At 45.7% G+C, this 18,544-nt stretch overlaps 1 protein-coding gene across 1 annotated transcript in view; it reads right to left on the bottom strand.

The window, feature by feature from the left end:
- Positions 1-18,544, bottom strand: part of EEF2K (eukaryotic elongation factor 2 kinase) — a 63,829-nt gene that overhangs the window by 31,184 nt on the left and 14,101 nt on the right. Inside the window, exons 2-3 of the mRNA XM_045461202.1 lie at positions 16,869-17,190; positions 931-1,031 (exon numbers count right to left, since the gene is read on the bottom strand). Coding sequence (XP_045317158.1) covers positions 931-1,031; positions 16,869-17,114 — 347 coding nt within the window. The 5' untranslated portion in view covers positions 17,115-17,190. The remainder of the gene's footprint in view (positions 1-930; positions 1,032-16,868; positions 17,191-18,544) is intronic.

An 18,544-nucleotide genomic window follows, 5' to 3' on the forward strand; every position in this document is an offset into this window, starting at 1 on the left:
TAACTACCTAGGTGACCCTGGGCAAACCTCTATTTCCCCTGGGAAAATTATGGGAAGTCAGGGTGTTGGCTTAGAGGATTCAGACTGGAGAGGTCCACAGAGGTCACGGGATGGGGTGGGGTGGGGAGCCGGGCTCCAGGGCAGGTCCAGGGCCCTCTAATATTATGAACAAAATTAGACATGTGTGCAACTTTCTGAGATGGCTCTCATCAGATTCTCAGTGTAGTCCCAAATGCTTGACATGATTCATATTCCAGGCTTTTTTATAAGTAAATACATATAGAGGACTTCAACCAGTGCCTGCCACATGGATTCGATACATAAGGGCTACTGTTGTCATAGTTATCTGGTGGTAGTCTGTGGTTTTTGCTATTTTCTTTCTTCTTGATACCCCCAGAAATAACTCTTCTCTCCCCCTGATTTTTCAAATAGGAAATCTATATGCTCATAGCTCTATTTTGTTAATCTTCCTGGGACCAAGTCATCAAAAAGCTGGCATGCTATTTCCATGCATTCTCCTTCCCTTTGGTGGCAACTGTAGGGACCACATGCTGGGGCAGTGGACCCACAAGACGGGAGTCACCTGGGTCCCTGAGCAGCCCCAGGGTCCCGGAGCTCTCACCCAGCTTTACTCAAGTGAGAAGTACACCTTTGCTGCATTGAGCCCCGGACATATTTGTTACAGCAGCATGTTCAGCCTTGCCTGACGAATACATACATTACAGGACCACACTGAAGAGGAGATGAGATAAGGCACAGCACCATAAGCACGCATAAATGCTCAAATATTGGCAGATACTATCATTATGTCCTTCTCCTTGACCTCCAAGGGTATGTAGGCCTCACTGATTATGAGCAGAAGCAGGACCCATACCCCCAAAGACTCCTTGAGGCCTGGGGCCACAGAACACACCCAGACGAGCTGCCAACCTGTGACGTGTGGCACATTCTGTGGCAATATCCTCCAGGTGGAACTCGGCCCAGGGGTCAGGCATGTGCTTGGCCTTCTCAATTGCATGCTTCCAAGCTTCCTGCAAAAGGCAAAGGGAAGTGTTAGACCAGGGCCTTCTGGGGCAGGGCTGTCTAGCCACCTCCCACCCTATGATTTCCTAGGTGTCTCCCACCTCTGGGGAGGCGGACAGCATCAGTGAGAGAGAAGTACTTCCAGCTATCATCCTTTGGGAACCAAGTTCCCAAAAGACCCTATTTTTTCTCAAGCGGGCATGGCCTTCCTGTGGGCAGAAGTGACATATCTTTTTTTTTTTTTTTTTTTTTAATTTTTTTTTTTTTCAACGTTTATTTATTTTTGGGACAGAGAGAGACAGAGCATGAACGGGGGAGGGGCAGTGAGAGAGGGAGACACAGAATCAGAAACAGGCTCCAGGCTCTGAGCCATCAGCCCAGAGCCTGACGCGGGGCTCGAACTCACGGACCGCGAGATCGTGACCTGGCTGAAGTCGGACGCTTAACCGACTGCGCCACCCAGTCGCCCCTCTTTTTTTTTTTTTAATTAAATTTATTTATTTTGAGAGAGAGAGAGAGAGAGAGAGAGAGAGAGAGAGAGAATCCTAAGCAGGCACAGAGTCTGACACAGGGCTCAATCTCATGAACCATGAGATCATGACCTGAGCTGAAATCAAGAGTCGGATACTTAACCAACCGAGCCACCCAGGCACCCGAGAAGTAACATATCTTAACATGAAACCAAAGAAGAAACACAATACACAGAGGAAAACACACACTGCTTCACCTGCAACCAAAAAGTTGAAAATAAAAATAAGACACCAATCCCCTTCTCCCCCCTTGTTCGGACTGGCAAGCATTTTAATGGCTGCTAATAATTAGTGCGGGCCAGTATGTAGGGGGAACAGGTGCCCTCACAAACGGTTAATGGCCTAAACGTCTTCTTAAGGCAACCTGGCAATGTACTGAGATGAAAAAATATGAATTCCTTTATTCTGACCCAGAAATTTTACATCGAGACATGTGTCCTAGAGAAATACAAACACAAACCTGCAAACGTATATATACAAAGCATTGCTGTGTGCAAAACCAAATCCAACCCAAATGTCCATCCGTGGGGACTGGTTAAATGTATTTTGGTTTTATCCACTTAAAATGCTCAACAGCCCTTCCAAGTGAGTGCACTTACCTACTGGTGGGAATCGTGGACCCTATCAGGGCCAACGTCACCTTTTTATAAATACTGTATAAATCATAAATATGCCCCATTTTACCACCCTAAATGAAAATCATAGACAACATAACCTTCCTAAACTCAGAATATCTCCAACCATGCCAAAGATATGTTGCCTTTACGTAAACACTGTGCTAAGTCCTGGGCTCAGAACAGATTCCCATGAGACATTCCAAGGTCCTGGGGATGCAGGAAAATTAATTGCACAGAACTGTTCTGCCCATTTCAAACTTTTACCATCCATGCCCTCCATCTTTTCAATGCCTTAGTGCCCCTGAATCATTGTGGGGACCAAAAATGTCCCCCCAAACTTTTAAAACCTGTCGAGAAACAGGGCTTTTGGGTACTCACTGGGAAGGATGATATTATGGAGATAAGGCTGATCCTCAACAGTATCATGACACAACCCTGTTTTTTGTTTTATTTTTTTTAATTAAAAAAAAAACCGTTTACTTATTTTTTGAGAGAGAGAGAGAGAAAGAGTGCAAGTGGGGGAGGGGCAGAGAGAGAGGGTCACACAGAATCCAAAGCAGGTTCCAAGCTCTGAGTTGTCAGCACAGAGCCTGACATGGGGCTCAAACCCACGAACTGTGAGATCATGACCTGTGCCAAAGTCAGACGCTTAACCAACTGAGCCACCCAGGCACCCCTTGTTTTTTGTTTTAAAAACCTCATTTTATGGGCACCTGGCTGGCTCAGTCAGTACAGCGTGCGAGTCTTGATCTCAGGGGTTGTGGGTTTGAGCCCCACACTGGGTGTAGAGATTACTTTAAAAAATAATAGTAAAAAGCTCATTTTATTGCTTTTATAATCCCAAGGTGGAATCCTTTCCTGTCTCTTCCAAACACTCCTCCACCCACACTGGGTAGCAATCCCTTCTCCCTCTTTCTCTGAAGAAACTGAAGCTCTGCCCTGCAGCCTCTTTACGAATCGGTGAGACCAAAACTCCTTTCCAGGCCAGAGGCCTGAGCCACAGGGAGGGTTCTGGATGGTGGGCTGAACACTGGGTGTGGAACAGCAACTCTAGATTTCCTCACCCACCGTCAGTACCCCTCAGCCACTGGGACCAGCTCAGCATTCCAGGGACTCAGGCCCAAAGAGGACAACACCCCAAGCATGGCCCCGGCCTGAGCCTCATGGCTGGGATCCTGCTCTGAGGAGAAAGGCACACACGCGCATGCACGCGCGCGCGCACACACACACACACACACACACACACACACACACACACGGGCTGAACAGGCCAGGGCTCCCTCTCTGCAAAGTCCAAAAATCAAGGCCAGAATTTCTTTCTTCCAATTTGGAAGCTAACTCATGCTTAACAAAAATGCTTAGAAAACAGAGAAGACAAAATTCAAATCTACCACATGTCGCCCACCCAGAGCAACGATTGTCAATGCTTCAGATGTGTTCTTTTCCAGATCCTTCCCATGCATGTTTTGTAAGACTGGAATCACACTGTAAATACAATTTACAGCCTTTCAGGAGAGTGGGCCAATGAGACATGGTACTTTATCTAGTGATCTGGATTATCTTCTGGATTCCAAATGTCTGATCTGCTTACTGTAAAAAACCGCAGGGACTACAGAATGTGAAGTAGAAAGTGGAAGTTCTTTCTTTTTTTTTTTTAAAAAATTTTTTTTTTTTCAACGTTTTTATTTATTTTTGGTACAGAGAGAGACAGAGCATGAACGGGGGAGGGGCAGAGAGAGAGGGAGACACAGAATCGGAAACAGGCTCCAGGCTCTGAGCCATCAGCCCAGAGCCTGACGCGGGGCTCAAACTCACGGACCGTGAGATCGTGACCTGGCTGAAGTCGGACGCTCAACCGACTGCGCCACCCAGGCGCCCCTAAAGTGGAAGTTCTTTCTGACCTGTTGCTCTGAAAACCACAGTTGACAGCTGATGTAGACAGTCTGCAAGTTTGTTCTGACGCATTTGTTAACACATGAATTTAGCATCAGGTCAGGGCCTCCTCTTCCGTTCTGCACCTTACTTTTCTCCACTTACCACAGGGCCTCGGACGTCTTTCCATGCCATGTGTACAGGCAGGCTCGGTTGACCCCATTTCCCTTCTATAGTTCTAAGACATATAATGTATAAATGTACCTTAAGATATTTCTCCAACCTCAGTGGATGGATATTTGTAATATTTGTATTCTCTCCAATAATTCCTAGTACAGACAGTCCTGAAGTGAACACCCTCGCATCTAAATCTTTATGCGATTGTGCAAGATCTCGGTAGGACATATTTCTTGCTGGATCACATTTAAAACGTACAAGTTTGGAGTTCTCCTCCAAAAAGTTTCTCCAAAATTATACTCCAAGAGGCTGAGGACACATCACTTACATTTAAAAAATTTTTTTTCATGTTTATTTTTTTCTGAGGCAGATAGTAAAAGACAGAGTGTGAGCAGGGGAGGGGCAGAGAGAGACACACACACATAGACTCCGAAGCAGGTTCCAGGCTCTGAGCTGTCAGCACAGAGCCTGATGCAGGGCTGGAACTCACGAACCGCAAGATCATGACCTGAGCCAAAGTCCGACGCCCAACCGACTAAGCCACCCAGGCGCTCCCTGCACGTCACTTACATTTTTAAACACAAACGTGACATCATGAATTTACAAGTTAGCTGTAACAGCTAAGTAATCCATTGTATGGGTTTGTCATTACTGACTTAACCATTCACCTGTGGATCTCCGCTGTCAGACTTTGAGCTTGTTACTATTCTTCCCTGTTATAAATAACCCAGCAGCAGACATGTTTGTAATTAAAACAGTTCCTGAATCTCTGTAGTTAACAAAAAAGGGCCACTGTCCCTCTCATATTCCAGCTGCTGTGAATGGAAGAGATAGACTCTGACCCCTGCCTGTCAAGGAACCTATAGTGTTCTGAGCCTGTCTGGACAAGTGCCCCATTCCCTACCTGCGACACATGCCTCTCCAACTGCGCCTCTCTTAACTGGTGACTCAAATGCTCCCCCAATTCTCCATTCAATGAGGAGTATCAACAGGAACTATCTCCTGGGGGCACCTTGGTGGCTCAGTCAGTTTAAGCGTCCAACTTTGGCACTTTGGCTCAGGTCAATGATCTTGTGGTTTGTGAGTTCGAGCCCCACATTGGGCTCTGCACTGATGGCTCAGAGCTGCTTTACATCCTCTGTCTCCCTGTCTCTCTGCCCCTCCCGCTGCTCTCAAAAATAAATAAGAATTAAAAAAAATTTCCTCCTGGTCTGAGGCTATGGCTCCAACTGAAAAAATAGTCTAGAAAAAAAGTATTCCAGAATTTGAGGGCACGTTATTTCACAGGATCAAAACGACCTTTTTTTCCAAACCCAGAAAAGAATCACGCCACACCTTGTTGGCAACAGATGGGTTTAGTGCAACTAACTTTTTTTTTAAAGCACAATATAAAAGGTCTTGTACTAAGATCTGTTCCCTGGACTCTGGTTCCTACCCATGGCTGACTAACTGGGGGAACCTCCATTTCCTTGTTTACAAAAGACAATGAAGAATGTTTTGACTCCTAGTGGCCAACTTTTTTCCTGGGGTAGACACATTCTCTTCAGAAATAGCAAGTGGCAGGGCGCCTGGGTGGCTCAGTCAGCTGGGCAACCAACTTCACTCAGATCGTGATCTCACAGATCGTGAGTTCGAGCCCCGCATCGGGCTGTGTGCTGACAGCTCAGAGCCTAGAGCCTGGAGCCTGCTTCAGATTCTGTGTCTCCCTCTCTCTCTGCCCCTCCCCCACTCACTTTCTATCTCTCTCCTTCAAGAGTAAATAAAGATTAAAAAACATTTTTTTTTGATTAAAAAAAAAAAAAGAAATAGCAAGTGGCTCACTGGGGCACCTGGGTGGCTCAGTTGGTTAAGCCTCCGACTCTTGGTTTTGGCTCAGGTCATGATCTCATGGTTCATGCGTTCAAGCCCCACATCAGGCTCTCTTCTGTTAGCACAGAGCCCGCTTCAGATCCTCTGTCTCCCACTGCCCCTCCCCCACGCGTGCACAGGCACACTCTCTTTCAAAAAAAAAAAATCTTAAAAAAAAGAAAAGAAATAGGGGCTCACTGAGGTTGTAATGCTCATTACAGTTCAACAGCCCTGTAATGAGCTGCAAATCACCGGTGTACTATTTTATCCATCAGGCTAAGAAAAACAGGTGTTTATGGATGCCTGAGGAATGGGTACTCTCAGGCACTGAGGGGGTGGAAGCAGGTACTGCCACCTTTGAGAGGCATCTGCCAGTACCTTCACTGACCGTGACCCAGCCACGCGGATCACCTACTCTGGTGTGCACAGGTGAGTACCCTAAAGATGGGTCCGTGCTTATAATGCTATATAACGCTCAGGCATTGCCGACAACCTGCCTGTCCACAGGGGGATGATTCCATACACCTGGCAGACTAGTATGAAGCCATTAGGATGATCAAGGTATTGGGATTGGCTGGCTCAGTCGGAAAAGCATGCAACTCTTGATCTCAGGGGTCATTGGTTCAAGCTCCATGTTGGGTATAGGAATTACTAAAAAAAAAAAAATAAACTTAAAAAAAAAAACAGATTAAGATATTGAATGGACAAACTCTACGACTTATTGTTTAGAAGGTAAAAAGCAAGTTGCTGAATAATGCAAGCAGTGTGACACCATTTACTGGTGGAGGAAACCCACAAATCAGCACTATGAATTTTTTTTTTAAGTTTATTTACTTATTTTGAGAGAAAGTGTGTGCGTGCAGAGGCGCAGAGAGATGGGGAGAGAGAGAATGTCAAGCAGGCTCAGCACTGTCAGCATAGGGCTCCGTCCCATGAACTGTGAGATCATGACCTGAGCCAAAATCAAGAGTCAGACGCTTAACCAAATGAGCCAACAAGGTTCCCCAGCATTATGGATTTCTAAGGATGTGTGTGTCTGTACATATACACATAAGTGTATCTTTACATATAAGTGCATAAAAGAGGTCTGAAAAGTGTTTTCTACCAAAATGATATAAAATGGTTATCTCTGGGAGATAGGTTTACCTATGTTGTTTGCATTTTTTTACTATGAGAATATTAACATATTGAATACCCTTCAGGTATTGCACTTACAAGTCAAAGTTAACAAAGATCACTGGGTTAGGTGATTCTTAAGGCCCTGCCAACTCTAGCATTCTCTAGTTCTAAAGATGTAAAAAAAAAAAAAAAAAAATTAAAATAAAATAAAATAAAATAAAATAAAATATCCGAATTCAGTTGTTGGTGCATGATCTTACACAGAATGGGCAGGCCAAGGGGATTTCCTAAAAAGGAAAATATAACCCTGCCTAGAGATCAGAAAAGACTTTGGTTCCTCAAAGACTGAGAGTACAAAATAAAAATAAATATAATCATAACAAAAGTAACAAACAAGAACAACAAATTTCCTGGAATATGCCAGGAGTGGGGCTGGGGTATGTGTTTGCAATTTCTTTGGCACATAGGATGTTATTACTGTTGGTCCTGTTTTTATATTGCTATTCTTATTATCACCAACACAGCAATCAAGGCCTCTGGATCTTACACGAGGAAGCATCTTGAAGCTGCCTAAATCCTCCCTGAAACATCAACTGTTTTTCCCCAGGTGGACATTATAAAATGTCTTTTCCCATGTCCCTTTCTGTAGACTCCAAGAACTGTCTGTAGCTCTGTGTCAGCCTGACTCGCCCCTCCTGGTTGACAGTAAAGGGTTAAGCTACACCCAAGGACATAGAAAAGAAGCAGGAAGAATTGGGGAAGTTTGCTTGCTTACTAGGGAAGAGGCCACTTCGCTAGGGAAGCGTTATGTGCCTGTCCCACTCTGCACCACATGCATTTAGAGGTTTCATGCAATTTCCGTGGATCTCAGCACTGGCTATGGCAGCAAAAAACTGGAAACCGTCTAAGTATCCCACAGGAGGAAATGTTTAAAGGAACTGGGGCACGTCCAGGCTGCCATGGAGCCATTAAGAAAAAAAGATGAACTAGATCCACATTTACTAATATGGAAAGATATGCACCATCTCTTGTTTGCCAAGAAAAGCTGGTTTCTGAAGACATAGATACATAATGCAATAAAAGTCCCTATTTATTTAGTCAAGTCTATATTTATAGTGAAATGCAGAAAAGACTAAAATACACACGAAGACCTTAACAGCAATTATATCTACACTTTCGCTGTTTTCTGCAAGGAACATGGATTACTTCCATAAGGAATCACACAAGTAACTGCCAAAGAAACATAGCTAAAAGTCTTAAACAAATCTCTCTGTCAAAAGGAATAGTTGCAGCTGGTCTCCCCCGACCAGTCGGGTTCAGAGCCAGGGTTACAGAATAAAGGATGGGAAGGATGGAAATAATAATCAGCAATGCAGTAACATCCCCGAGGGTGGCATAATGCCCTTGCCCCCTGGAAGCTACCTTCCCAGACAGAATCCCAGCCTGCACCTCATGGCAGTCTTGTGAAGGGCAGCCAGGCAGGTAGGACAGTTCCCTAGTCTACTGGAGAAAAGCCCAAGGCTCCAAAAGCAAGGAGGTAACTTGCCTATAGACCTGCAGCAGCCAGGAACCGGCAGACCCCAAACTCAGACCAAGCCCGTCAAGCCCCAAGTTCCTTGCTCTTTTGTAAAAAGGAGAGCCAAACATAGAGTATGACCATGTGACCCAGCAATTCACTCCCAGGAGAAATGAACATGCATCCACACAGCAATTCATGTAGCATTATTTGCAAAAGCCAAAAGGGAGAAACCACCCCAAGGCGCGTCAACAGATGAACAAATAAAATGTGGTATGTCCATGCACTGGGTAGTATTCGGCAATAAAAAAATGAGCACTGACACACGCTTCTACATGCATGAATCTTGAAAACACTGCAATGAGAAGCCAGACACAAGAGACCCCATGTCACAGAATCCTATTTATATGAAAGGTCCAGAAAAGGCAAATCCATAGAGACTGAAAGCAGATTAGTGGTTGCAGGGGTTGGGTGGGATGGGGATGCTTGGGGGTTATGGCTGAGAGATAGATGCGGGGTTTCTTTTCAGGGCTAATGAAAATGGGCTAAAATTGATTGTGGTGATGTGGATGCAAAATTGAATAACTATACTTAAAGCTGCTGAATTGGACATTTTCAATGGTTAAACTGTATGTTATATGAACTATATTTCAATGAAGCTGCTAAAAACATAAAGTAAAATTGAAGAAGGGAGCCCCTGTACCCCAGCACATTTCCATAAAGGATTTGAGCATTTTATATATGTGTGTGTGTGTGTGTGTGTGTGTGTGTGTATATGTATGTATTTAATGTTTATTTATTTTCAGAGAGAGAGAGAGAGCACACAAGCAGGGAGGGGGCAGGGGGAGAGAGAGAGAGAGAGAGAGAGAGAATCCCAAGCAGGCTCTACACTGCCAGTGCAGAGCCCAATGCAGGGCTTGAACCCATCAACCATGAGATCATGACCTGAGCTGAAACCAAGAGTCAGACACTTAGGTGACTGAGTCACCCAGGCGCCCTGGATTTGAGCATTTTAGCCCATGCACAGACTTCAGAAAGAGGAGTCCCTGTTGTCAGGCTTGAATCTCCTCAGCCTCATCCTGTTTTTCAGACAGCAGGTCACTGGGTGGCCTCCTGCCCACTGCCAGTGTCACCCTCTTTTTCCTTCATCTGCCTAGCAGGCCCTCATCTTGCTGGAAGTCCAAAGCTTTGTGGACACTGGATGCCTAACCTTCCCTGTCTGATTCTGCATTCTCAAAGAAGTGGGCAGAGCCCCAAAATGTTCATCACCTCTGGGTGTGCACAGAGCTTCCTGTGGTCACTAGTCAGGGACAGAAGCCCAAAGCTGCCAGGGTGGGGCTTCCTGGGGCTCAGATGGACAGGGATGCCTCTCTTTCCAGTGAGTCATCAAAGGCTGGCATGTCCATCTCATTCTGGGGTAATCGCTGCCTCTGACCAAGCTGTTAGAGCCACCCTTGGTGGGCTGAAAAGATGTGTAATCACCAAAGTCCACCAACAAGGGCGTGGGAAGCAGATGTGCCCATACAGCGTGGGGACAGACATTGGTGCAGACTCTTTGAAGGACAGCCACCAATGTCCAGCTGTGTTCTTAAACATCCACCTCTGGGGATTTACCTGGCAGGTGCACCCTGCTTGGGCACAAGGACATATGCACAAAGATGTTTAAGGAAGAGATGTTTGTAGTAGCAGAAGACTGGAAACGACCTTCCTACCCATCCATGAGGGACTGACTCAGTATATTATGGGGCTTCCAGACATGATATTCAGCCATTACAAAGCAACAAAATAAGCTGCACCATGTTGCCATCACGACGAGCATCAAGTGATTAAGATCTCAGAGCCTCAGGGGCGCCTAGGTACCTCAGTCGGCTGAATGTCCGACTTCGGCTCAAGTCATGATCTCGCAGTTCGTGAGTTCGAGTCCCACGTCGGGCTCTGTGCTGACAGCTCAGAGCCTGGAGCCTGCTTCAGATTCTGTGTTTCCCTCTCTCTCTCCCCCTCCCCTGCTCATGCTCTGTCTCTCCCTCTCTCTCAAAAATAAATAAATATAAAAAAAATTTTTTTAATAAAAAAAAAGATCTCACAGCCTCAAGTTTACTGTCTGCAAAACGCCCATCCTTACAGGACTGCCGTGTAGATTAAATGAATAAAGAGTGCAGGGCAGTGCCTGCCCAGCCCAGAGTGGCTGTTACACAAGTACTAGCTGATGCCAGCTCATATGTGCCAATGTGGGAAGACAGCCACAAGAGCGCAAGACAGGTCTGCAGGCAGCTAACAATTCCATAAAAAACGGGGGGGGGGAGGGTCATATACATATAGATGTGTATATAGGCAAGGAACATTTCTGGAAGGACATCCCTAAGGGAAGCAGGTCTGAGGTGGGAGGCTGACTTTTCACTATTCCACTGATACAGTGTGAATTCTCTTTACCTTGTATACATATTATTTACATATTATAAAATATATGCATTTTATAGTAATTATTTTTTAAATTTACTTATTTATTCCGAGACAGAGAGCACGAGTGGGAGAGGGGCTGAAAGAGAGGAAGAGAGAGAAAGAATCCCAAATTGATGTGCGGCTCAAAATCACAAACTATGAGATCATGACCTGAGCCGAAGTCTGACGCTCAACCTACTGAGCCACCCAGGCACTGCTGAAATATATGCATTTTAAAGTTTGCTTAGCTATACATACAAGGAGACTTATTACAGCACTGTTTGTAAGCAAAAAAAAGAGTGCGGGGCGGGGGCGGATAATGAAAGTGTCCCCAAGAGGCGGAGTGGCTAAATAAATCCATGAACATCATGTGATGGAACATAATTCACTTAAAAAAAAAAAAAAGAGGTGATCTATATGTGCTGATATAGACTGATCCCCAAGATACTCCCAGACCAGGAGAACAATTTCTTAAAATCAAATTTCCCACTTTACTAAAAAATTAACAACACATATGCTTATTCTAGCAAGTGGAGAAATGACAGAGCAGTAGAAAGGAAATACAATCACTCCTAGTATCCAAAGGCAATCCCGGCTGGTGTGTTGATATACTTCCTTCCACACTTTTGTTCTGTGTGTGTATGTGTGTGCGTGCACGTGCAAGTGTGTTTTAACAAAGCTATAACTGTACTCTATATTCTGCTATTTAAATTTAACTCCAGAGCAAAAGCACTTTCCCATGTTATAGTAAACTCTATAAATATCCTTGCTTGGCTGCCTGATATTCTATCAACAGGGTGGCCCCCTGAAAGATTCCGCCACCATCCTCCCAACCCCCCCACCCCCACCCCTCCGGGGAACTAGGCAGAAGGCAGTGACAGAACTGGACTGTTCACAATACATGCCTGGTACCTGCCAGGGTGGTGCCTCTCTGGAGGAACTCCAGGTGGCCATTTTGGTTGAACAAGCCAGGTTGCCACGTCAACAGTAAACAAAAAACACATTAGCTTTGAGGAGCGCCAGCACGAGCGAAGTTTGGAAAACTGAGCTGCTGTCCCCCTCTGAAGCTGCCACAGACCACAGGAACACCACAGAGCCTGCTTTCAGTTACCTAGGACGGTGGGCAACGAAGGGGCACAGTCTTGTCCATAAATGGTCATTCTACCAAGTATAGGGAATGGGAAGTGCAATGAGACACAGTCCCTAGCCTTGGAGGCAGCAGCTGACTCAGAGGATAACAGACACACACAGAGGTCTCCTATGATCCCCAGGGAATGCACAAGAGATGGCCAGGGCAGGGTGTCTTAAACCACACATCCTGAGGGAGCCAGGACAATCATTTTAACAGACCGGATCAACCATCAGTTTAAAGAGGTTTCAGGCCGAGACGTGAAAAGGGAAGCCTATTCCAGGAGCAGGCAGAAGTGCGGGGTGAACAGAGCCCAGAAGGGTCCCTGGGGACCACAAGCACCCCCCATCCTCGGTGAGGATTTTGAACTATGCCTCGTAGAAGTTTTAAGGAGAGGCTATTTATTACTTTGTTTGTTTGAGGGAGGGAAGGTGAGCTGGATGTTTTGCTTTATTTTTCTTCTAAAAACACCTTCTTCTGCACACAAGTAATACATATGTGTGGTTTAAACATTCCAAGTGTTTGGGGTGCCTGTGTGGCTCAGTCGGTTAAGTTTCTGACTCTTGATTTTGGCTCAGGTAATGATCTTACAGCTCGTGGGTTCAAGCCCCGCGTCGGGCTCTGTGCTGACAGCGCAGAGCCTGTTGGGGATTCTCCCTCTCCCCCCACTCTCTGCCCCTCCCCCTTGTGCTCGCTCGCTCTCTCTCTCTCTCAAAAATAAATAAACATTAAAAAAAAGTCCCAAATGTTTAAAAATATATATAACATAAAGTCCCCCACAGTGGCATCCTCTCCCCCAGAGAGAATCACCATTAACCGTTGGGTGCAAATTCCTCCAGCAGTTTTTGCGATGCAAATACTAAGATGTGTGTATAGTTTTTTCGATAAATGTGAGATTGTATTCTATTTCAGCTTGCTTTTTTACGTAACAGTGTATAAAAATAAAAATAGCTAACATTTTTTTGTGCTAATTATGGACCCATTACTATCCCTCTGCTTTTCATGGATTTTCCCTCCAAATATATATATATATATACATCTTGGCACAGTTTTCAAGTCAAATTACATATAAACATCATCTTTGTTTTAATGTAAATACACTATTCTCTTAGGACCATGGTTTATCATTTAAATAAGCCCCTCTTGATAGACCTCTGAGCTACGTCCATTTTTTCTTTATTACAAACAATACTGCAACATCTTTGAATATGTACACTTGAACACTTGTACAAATACTTCTATACTGTTTTTTTTTAATTTTTTTATTGTTTGAGAGAGAGAGGCAGACAGACAGAGACAGTACAAGTGGGGGAAGGGCAGAGAGAGAATCCCAAGCGGCTCTGAACGGTCAGTGCAGAGCCTGAAGCGGGGCTCAAACTCATGAAACTGAAATCATGACCTGAGCCAAAACCAAGAGTCAGATGCTTCTCTGACTGAGCTACCCAGGCGTCCCTCTTCTATACTGGTTCTAAACTGAAGTGGGTACCCTCCCGTATGGGCTTTGCAAACACATAATGGGAAACATTTTGGATTGTCGTAAGGAACAGGGGGGAAATGCAGCTCTTAGTGGGCAGGGGTCCGACCTGCTGAATAACCTATAATAGAATGGACAGTCCCACCCAACAAAGAATTGTCCTTCCCCCAATGCCAACAGTACCCCAGTGGGAACACTTGGGCTGAGGAAGAGTCTCCAGAGATCGAATTGCCATCTGAGGTATATTTTTTATTTTAAGGACTATTGTCAAGTGGCCCACAGGGGTTTATGTTTTACATAAATACTGTCCTTTATCAAGAGGGCACCCACAGTGAAGTCAGTTGAGTAGTCTCCCACCCGTCCCCCCTGCCCAATTCTGAAGCAAGTACTTACTGTGTGCAGAGCATGGCCCCAGGTACTGGGGATTAGTGATAAACGCCACAGTGCCCTGCCCTCAAGAGGCTCACATCCTAAAGCCATGGACAGACAGACAAACCTCCCGTCTGCGCTTCCTTTATAAAGGCTTTACCATACTACATTTTGTGGTCAGGGACTGGCCGTCTGTGTCTGAGGCCTTTCAGTTCCTGGGCCCTCTCAGTGTCTTCCCAAAAGCCTCAACTGGGCTCATGGGGTCAGCTGCCAGGTCTGCCCCCCAAGGAAGCCACCAGGATCCTCCTTCCCTGAGGCAGTCCCCTCTTGTGCGACCCCCCCCCCCCAATCCCATGCACTGGACAGAAATGACTGAGTCGGAGAGAGAGAATGCCTGACCCAGGCTCGGCCAAACAGATATTTGCCCCTTGCAATTGGGACGGAGAAGGTCAAGTCTGTCTTTGCACATGGCTTCATCTGTAATGAGGGGACACTGGGGCCATAGGGGTCTATCTTCCCACTGTCTAGAATGAGGCAGAGAAGAATAAAGGATAGGGAAAGAGAGACAGGGAGAGACAGTCCTGCTATCTCCTGGTTCCTAGACCTGTGCCCTGAGAGACCAGACATTACTTCTCTCCCTGGGCCCCCAGAAATACTCCTGGACTGTTATAATGGATACCCTTCCTCCCTTCAGCCGGCATGAGCTGGTTTCTGATTCACAAGCCCTGAGCCCTGCAGCCCCCGCTGGTTCCCGGATCCCCTCACATGTGGCACAGGATTCCTCAGGGATCCGTGTTTCCTCAAGCCTCCGTGACCCACAGTGAACAGACAGGAGTGCCAGACTGCTCTCCTGCCCTCCCTGTGCTGCCCTCCACGGGGCTGGGTGTGAGTTTCAGAGGCTGGCTCAGTACGGGAAAAGCAGGGCAAGCCTCAGTCTGACCCCTCGGGGGCCCCCAACCTCAGAGGAGACCCACAGGGCTATTTCTGGAGCTGCCTGTCCCACAGAGACTTAAGCTAGAACTCTGGCCCCGATAGGAAAAAAAAATCCAACTGTCCAAGAACTAGAATTATTATTATTATTATTTTTTTAAGAGAGCATGAGCAGGGGGAGAGGGGCAGAGGGAGAGAGAGAATCTTAAGCAGGCTCCATGTTCAGTATAGAGCCTGAGGCGGGGCTCAATCCCATGACCCTGGGATCATGACAGAAGCCAAAATCAAGAGTCAGTTTGTTCAGCTGACTGAGCCACCCAGGAACCCCTAGAATCATTAATTTTCTAAAAACAGATTAATTTTGAAGTTACAGAAGAATGACTCCAATTCTAAATCCCAAAGTGGTAATTTGCATTTTGCTTATGGTACTAACAGATACCTTCTGTTGGTGGGCATTAAATTAAATCAGGATAACATTATTGCATTTAAAATTTTGGGGGGGGGCACCTGACTGGCTCACCAGGGAGAGCATGTGACTCTTGATCGCGGGGTCATGAGTTTGAATTTTTTTTTTTTTAACGTTTATTCGTTTCTGAAAGACAGAGAGAGACAGAGCCCGAACAGGGGAGGGGCAGAGAGAGAGGGAGACACAGAATCTGAAGCAGGCTCCAGGCTCCAAGCTGTCAGCACAGAGACTGATATGGGGCTCGAACCCACAAACCACGAGATCATGACCTCAGCCGCAGTGGGACGTTATACCGACAGCCATCCAGGCACCCCTCTGGGTCATGAGTTTGAGCCCCACATTGGGCATAGAGATTACTAACTAATAAAATGAAATTTTTTTCATCACCAGTTATTATACAAAAGCCTGATGATGTTCATCTTTCCCCTACCCCTTTAGACCAGCTTTGCCCTGGCATGAAGACAAATCCTGAACAAAGTAAGTACGCTTTTCCTCAATCCAGAAGGTTGCCTAACCCCAAGCATGGTTTTTAAAAAAATTTTTATTAAGATTTTTATTTTAATTCCAGTATAGTTAACATACAGTGTTATATTAAGGCAGTGGCATTTTTTTTACTACAACCAACATGAAGAACTACATTTTACATCAGGTACCTGGACCCACATACACACACATCAGGGATGAAATGCAAATATTTACATGATTAGAGCCTGGCCGACAACAACCAACTGGGTCACCACTTCTACACATGTGAACGTGTGTGAGCATAGGTACCAAAAAATAAGATCTTTACAATTTGCACTGGTCTCCAGGATGTCCTGGTCTATTCTCTTCTGTTGCAATTTTTTAAAAGTTGGTCAAGGTTTTCATGACCCAGCAGTGGGTCCGAAGCAGCTATTTGAAAAACACCTCTCTAGGGGCGCCTGGGTGGCTCAGTCGGTTGAGTGTCTTACTTTAGCTCAGGTCATGATCTCACGGTTCGTGAGTTCGAGCCCCGCGTCAGGCTCTGTGCTGATGGCTCAGAGCCTGGAGCCTGCTTCGGATTCTGTGTCTCCCTCTCTCTCTGCCCCTCCCCCACTCATATTCTGTCTCTCTCTCTCTCAAAAATAAATAAACATTAAAAAAAAATGTTTTTTTGTTTTTTTGTTTTGTTTTTTTTTTTTTTAGAAAAACACCTCTAAAATAATGAGACTTGTTTTAAGCCAACAAAAACCTCCCAGCCTTACAGGCGTATCTGCCAATCTCCAGGGCTCAGAGTGCTGCCCAGGGGAATGAAACACAGAGACGACCCCAGTCAGTGACCCCACTTCCCCATCCCTTGCGGCAGGTGGGCCGGGGTGGAGTGGGTGGTCCACTCACCTTAAAGTGGAAGGAGCTTGCAGGGGACCCACTGGAGCCATACTGCTCGCTCTTCGTTAGGTTGCTGTAGTAGTTATTAACTTTGGAATTGACATTCTGGTGTGACCTAGGGTCATCAGTGATGGGGCAGATGAAGTAACTTTCCTCATCGTCGCTGTCTGCCTCGGAATCACCGTCGTGACCAGCCCGGGGGGTCTGGCCGCCATCAACACCTTCCAGGCGAAAAATGAGGTCTTCGTCTGCCATCTTCCTGGGATGCCCGTGTTACCCAAGGGGTGGGCGGTACAGCCAGAGTTATAGTGTAAATGCAGCAGTGTGGGTCCTGCAAAGGGAAGCAAGACAATGGGTGCCGGGGTCCAGGGAGTCAGAACTCGCTGTGCACCTTACTGCGAATGCCCCTGGTGACAAAGAGCTGGCACCCTCCGAGTGAAAACTACAGCTATCTTTTGGGCAGGCACCTGGCAGGCGGCATCTAAGAACATTTTTAATGTACAAACCCGTCGACCCAGTAATTCCACTTCGAAGAGCTCTGTGTTTGAAATAAGGCAGGGAAAATAAATGCTTCTTAAGCAACTAGAGCGATCGTTTTAGAACCTAAAGTAGATTAAATCATTCCCCTGCTTAACACCCTCCGGGAGCTTCTCTCCCCATTATTAATAAAATGTAAATGGCTGGGGCGCCTGGGTGGCTCAGTCAGCTGAACGTCTGACTATGGCTCAGGTAATGATCTCATGGTTTGTGAGTTTGAGCCCCGCGTCGGGCTCTGTGCTGACAGCTCAGAGCCTGGAGCCTGCTTCGGATTCTGTGTCTCCCTCTCTCTCTGCCCCTCCCCTGCTCACGCTCTGTCTCTCCCTCTCTAAAATAAATAAATAAACAAACAAACGAACAAACATTTTTTAAAAATTGAAAAAAAACATAAACGGCTTTTAAGGCTACAAGGCCAGCCTTAGTCTGGCCCCTGCCCACTTATCCTCTGGCCTTGGCAGCTCTCCAAGGCCCACTGGCTTGCTTTCTGTTTGGTGAACACGGGGAGCCCATTTCTACCCCAGGGCCTTTGTACTTGCTATTCCCTGTCCCTGGAACAATCTTCCCAACCTTCCAACAGTGGGTTCTTTCTCATCAGTTGGATCCTAGCTCGATAGTCGCCTCTCTAGAGAAATATTCTCCAGCCCCTCAATTCAAAGAACTCCTCTCATATACATATCCAGTTACTCCTTAGCACAGCTGCTTTATTCTCATCACAGAGATATTCCCAAGCTGAAACCTCCTTTACTTTTTTACTGTCTGTATCCCCAGTGCCTCAAAGAGTACCTGGCAGAGAGTGGGCACTCAATACACGCCCCCAGAATGGTTGTGTGCCCTAAACAATGTTCTCTTTAGCATAATCAGTAACAGCAAAAAAATGGTAACAGCCCACAATGTCCACCAGTGAAAGCATGTCAAATTAATTAGAGTTTTCTATACCATGAACTGCTGTGTGACTGTTAGAAGAAAGGGGAAACTCTAGATACACGCAGACATGCAAAAACAATAAAAAAAAAGTTCAGCAAGATTGTAGGATACAAAAATCAATAGTATTTCTACACATTAGGAATGAAAAATTCAAAAATGAAATTAAAAAAACAAGCTCACCTATTAAGAACTTCAAAAAGAATACCTGGGAATAAATTTAATAA

This window comes from Leopardus geoffroyi, chromosome E3 (assembly GCF_018350155.1).
Source record: "Leopardus geoffroyi isolate Oge1 chromosome E3, O.geoffroyi_Oge1_pat1.0, whole genome shotgun sequence".
In the NCBI taxonomy this organism is placed as follows: Eukaryota; Metazoa; Chordata; class Mammalia; order Carnivora; family Felidae; genus Leopardus; species Leopardus geoffroyi.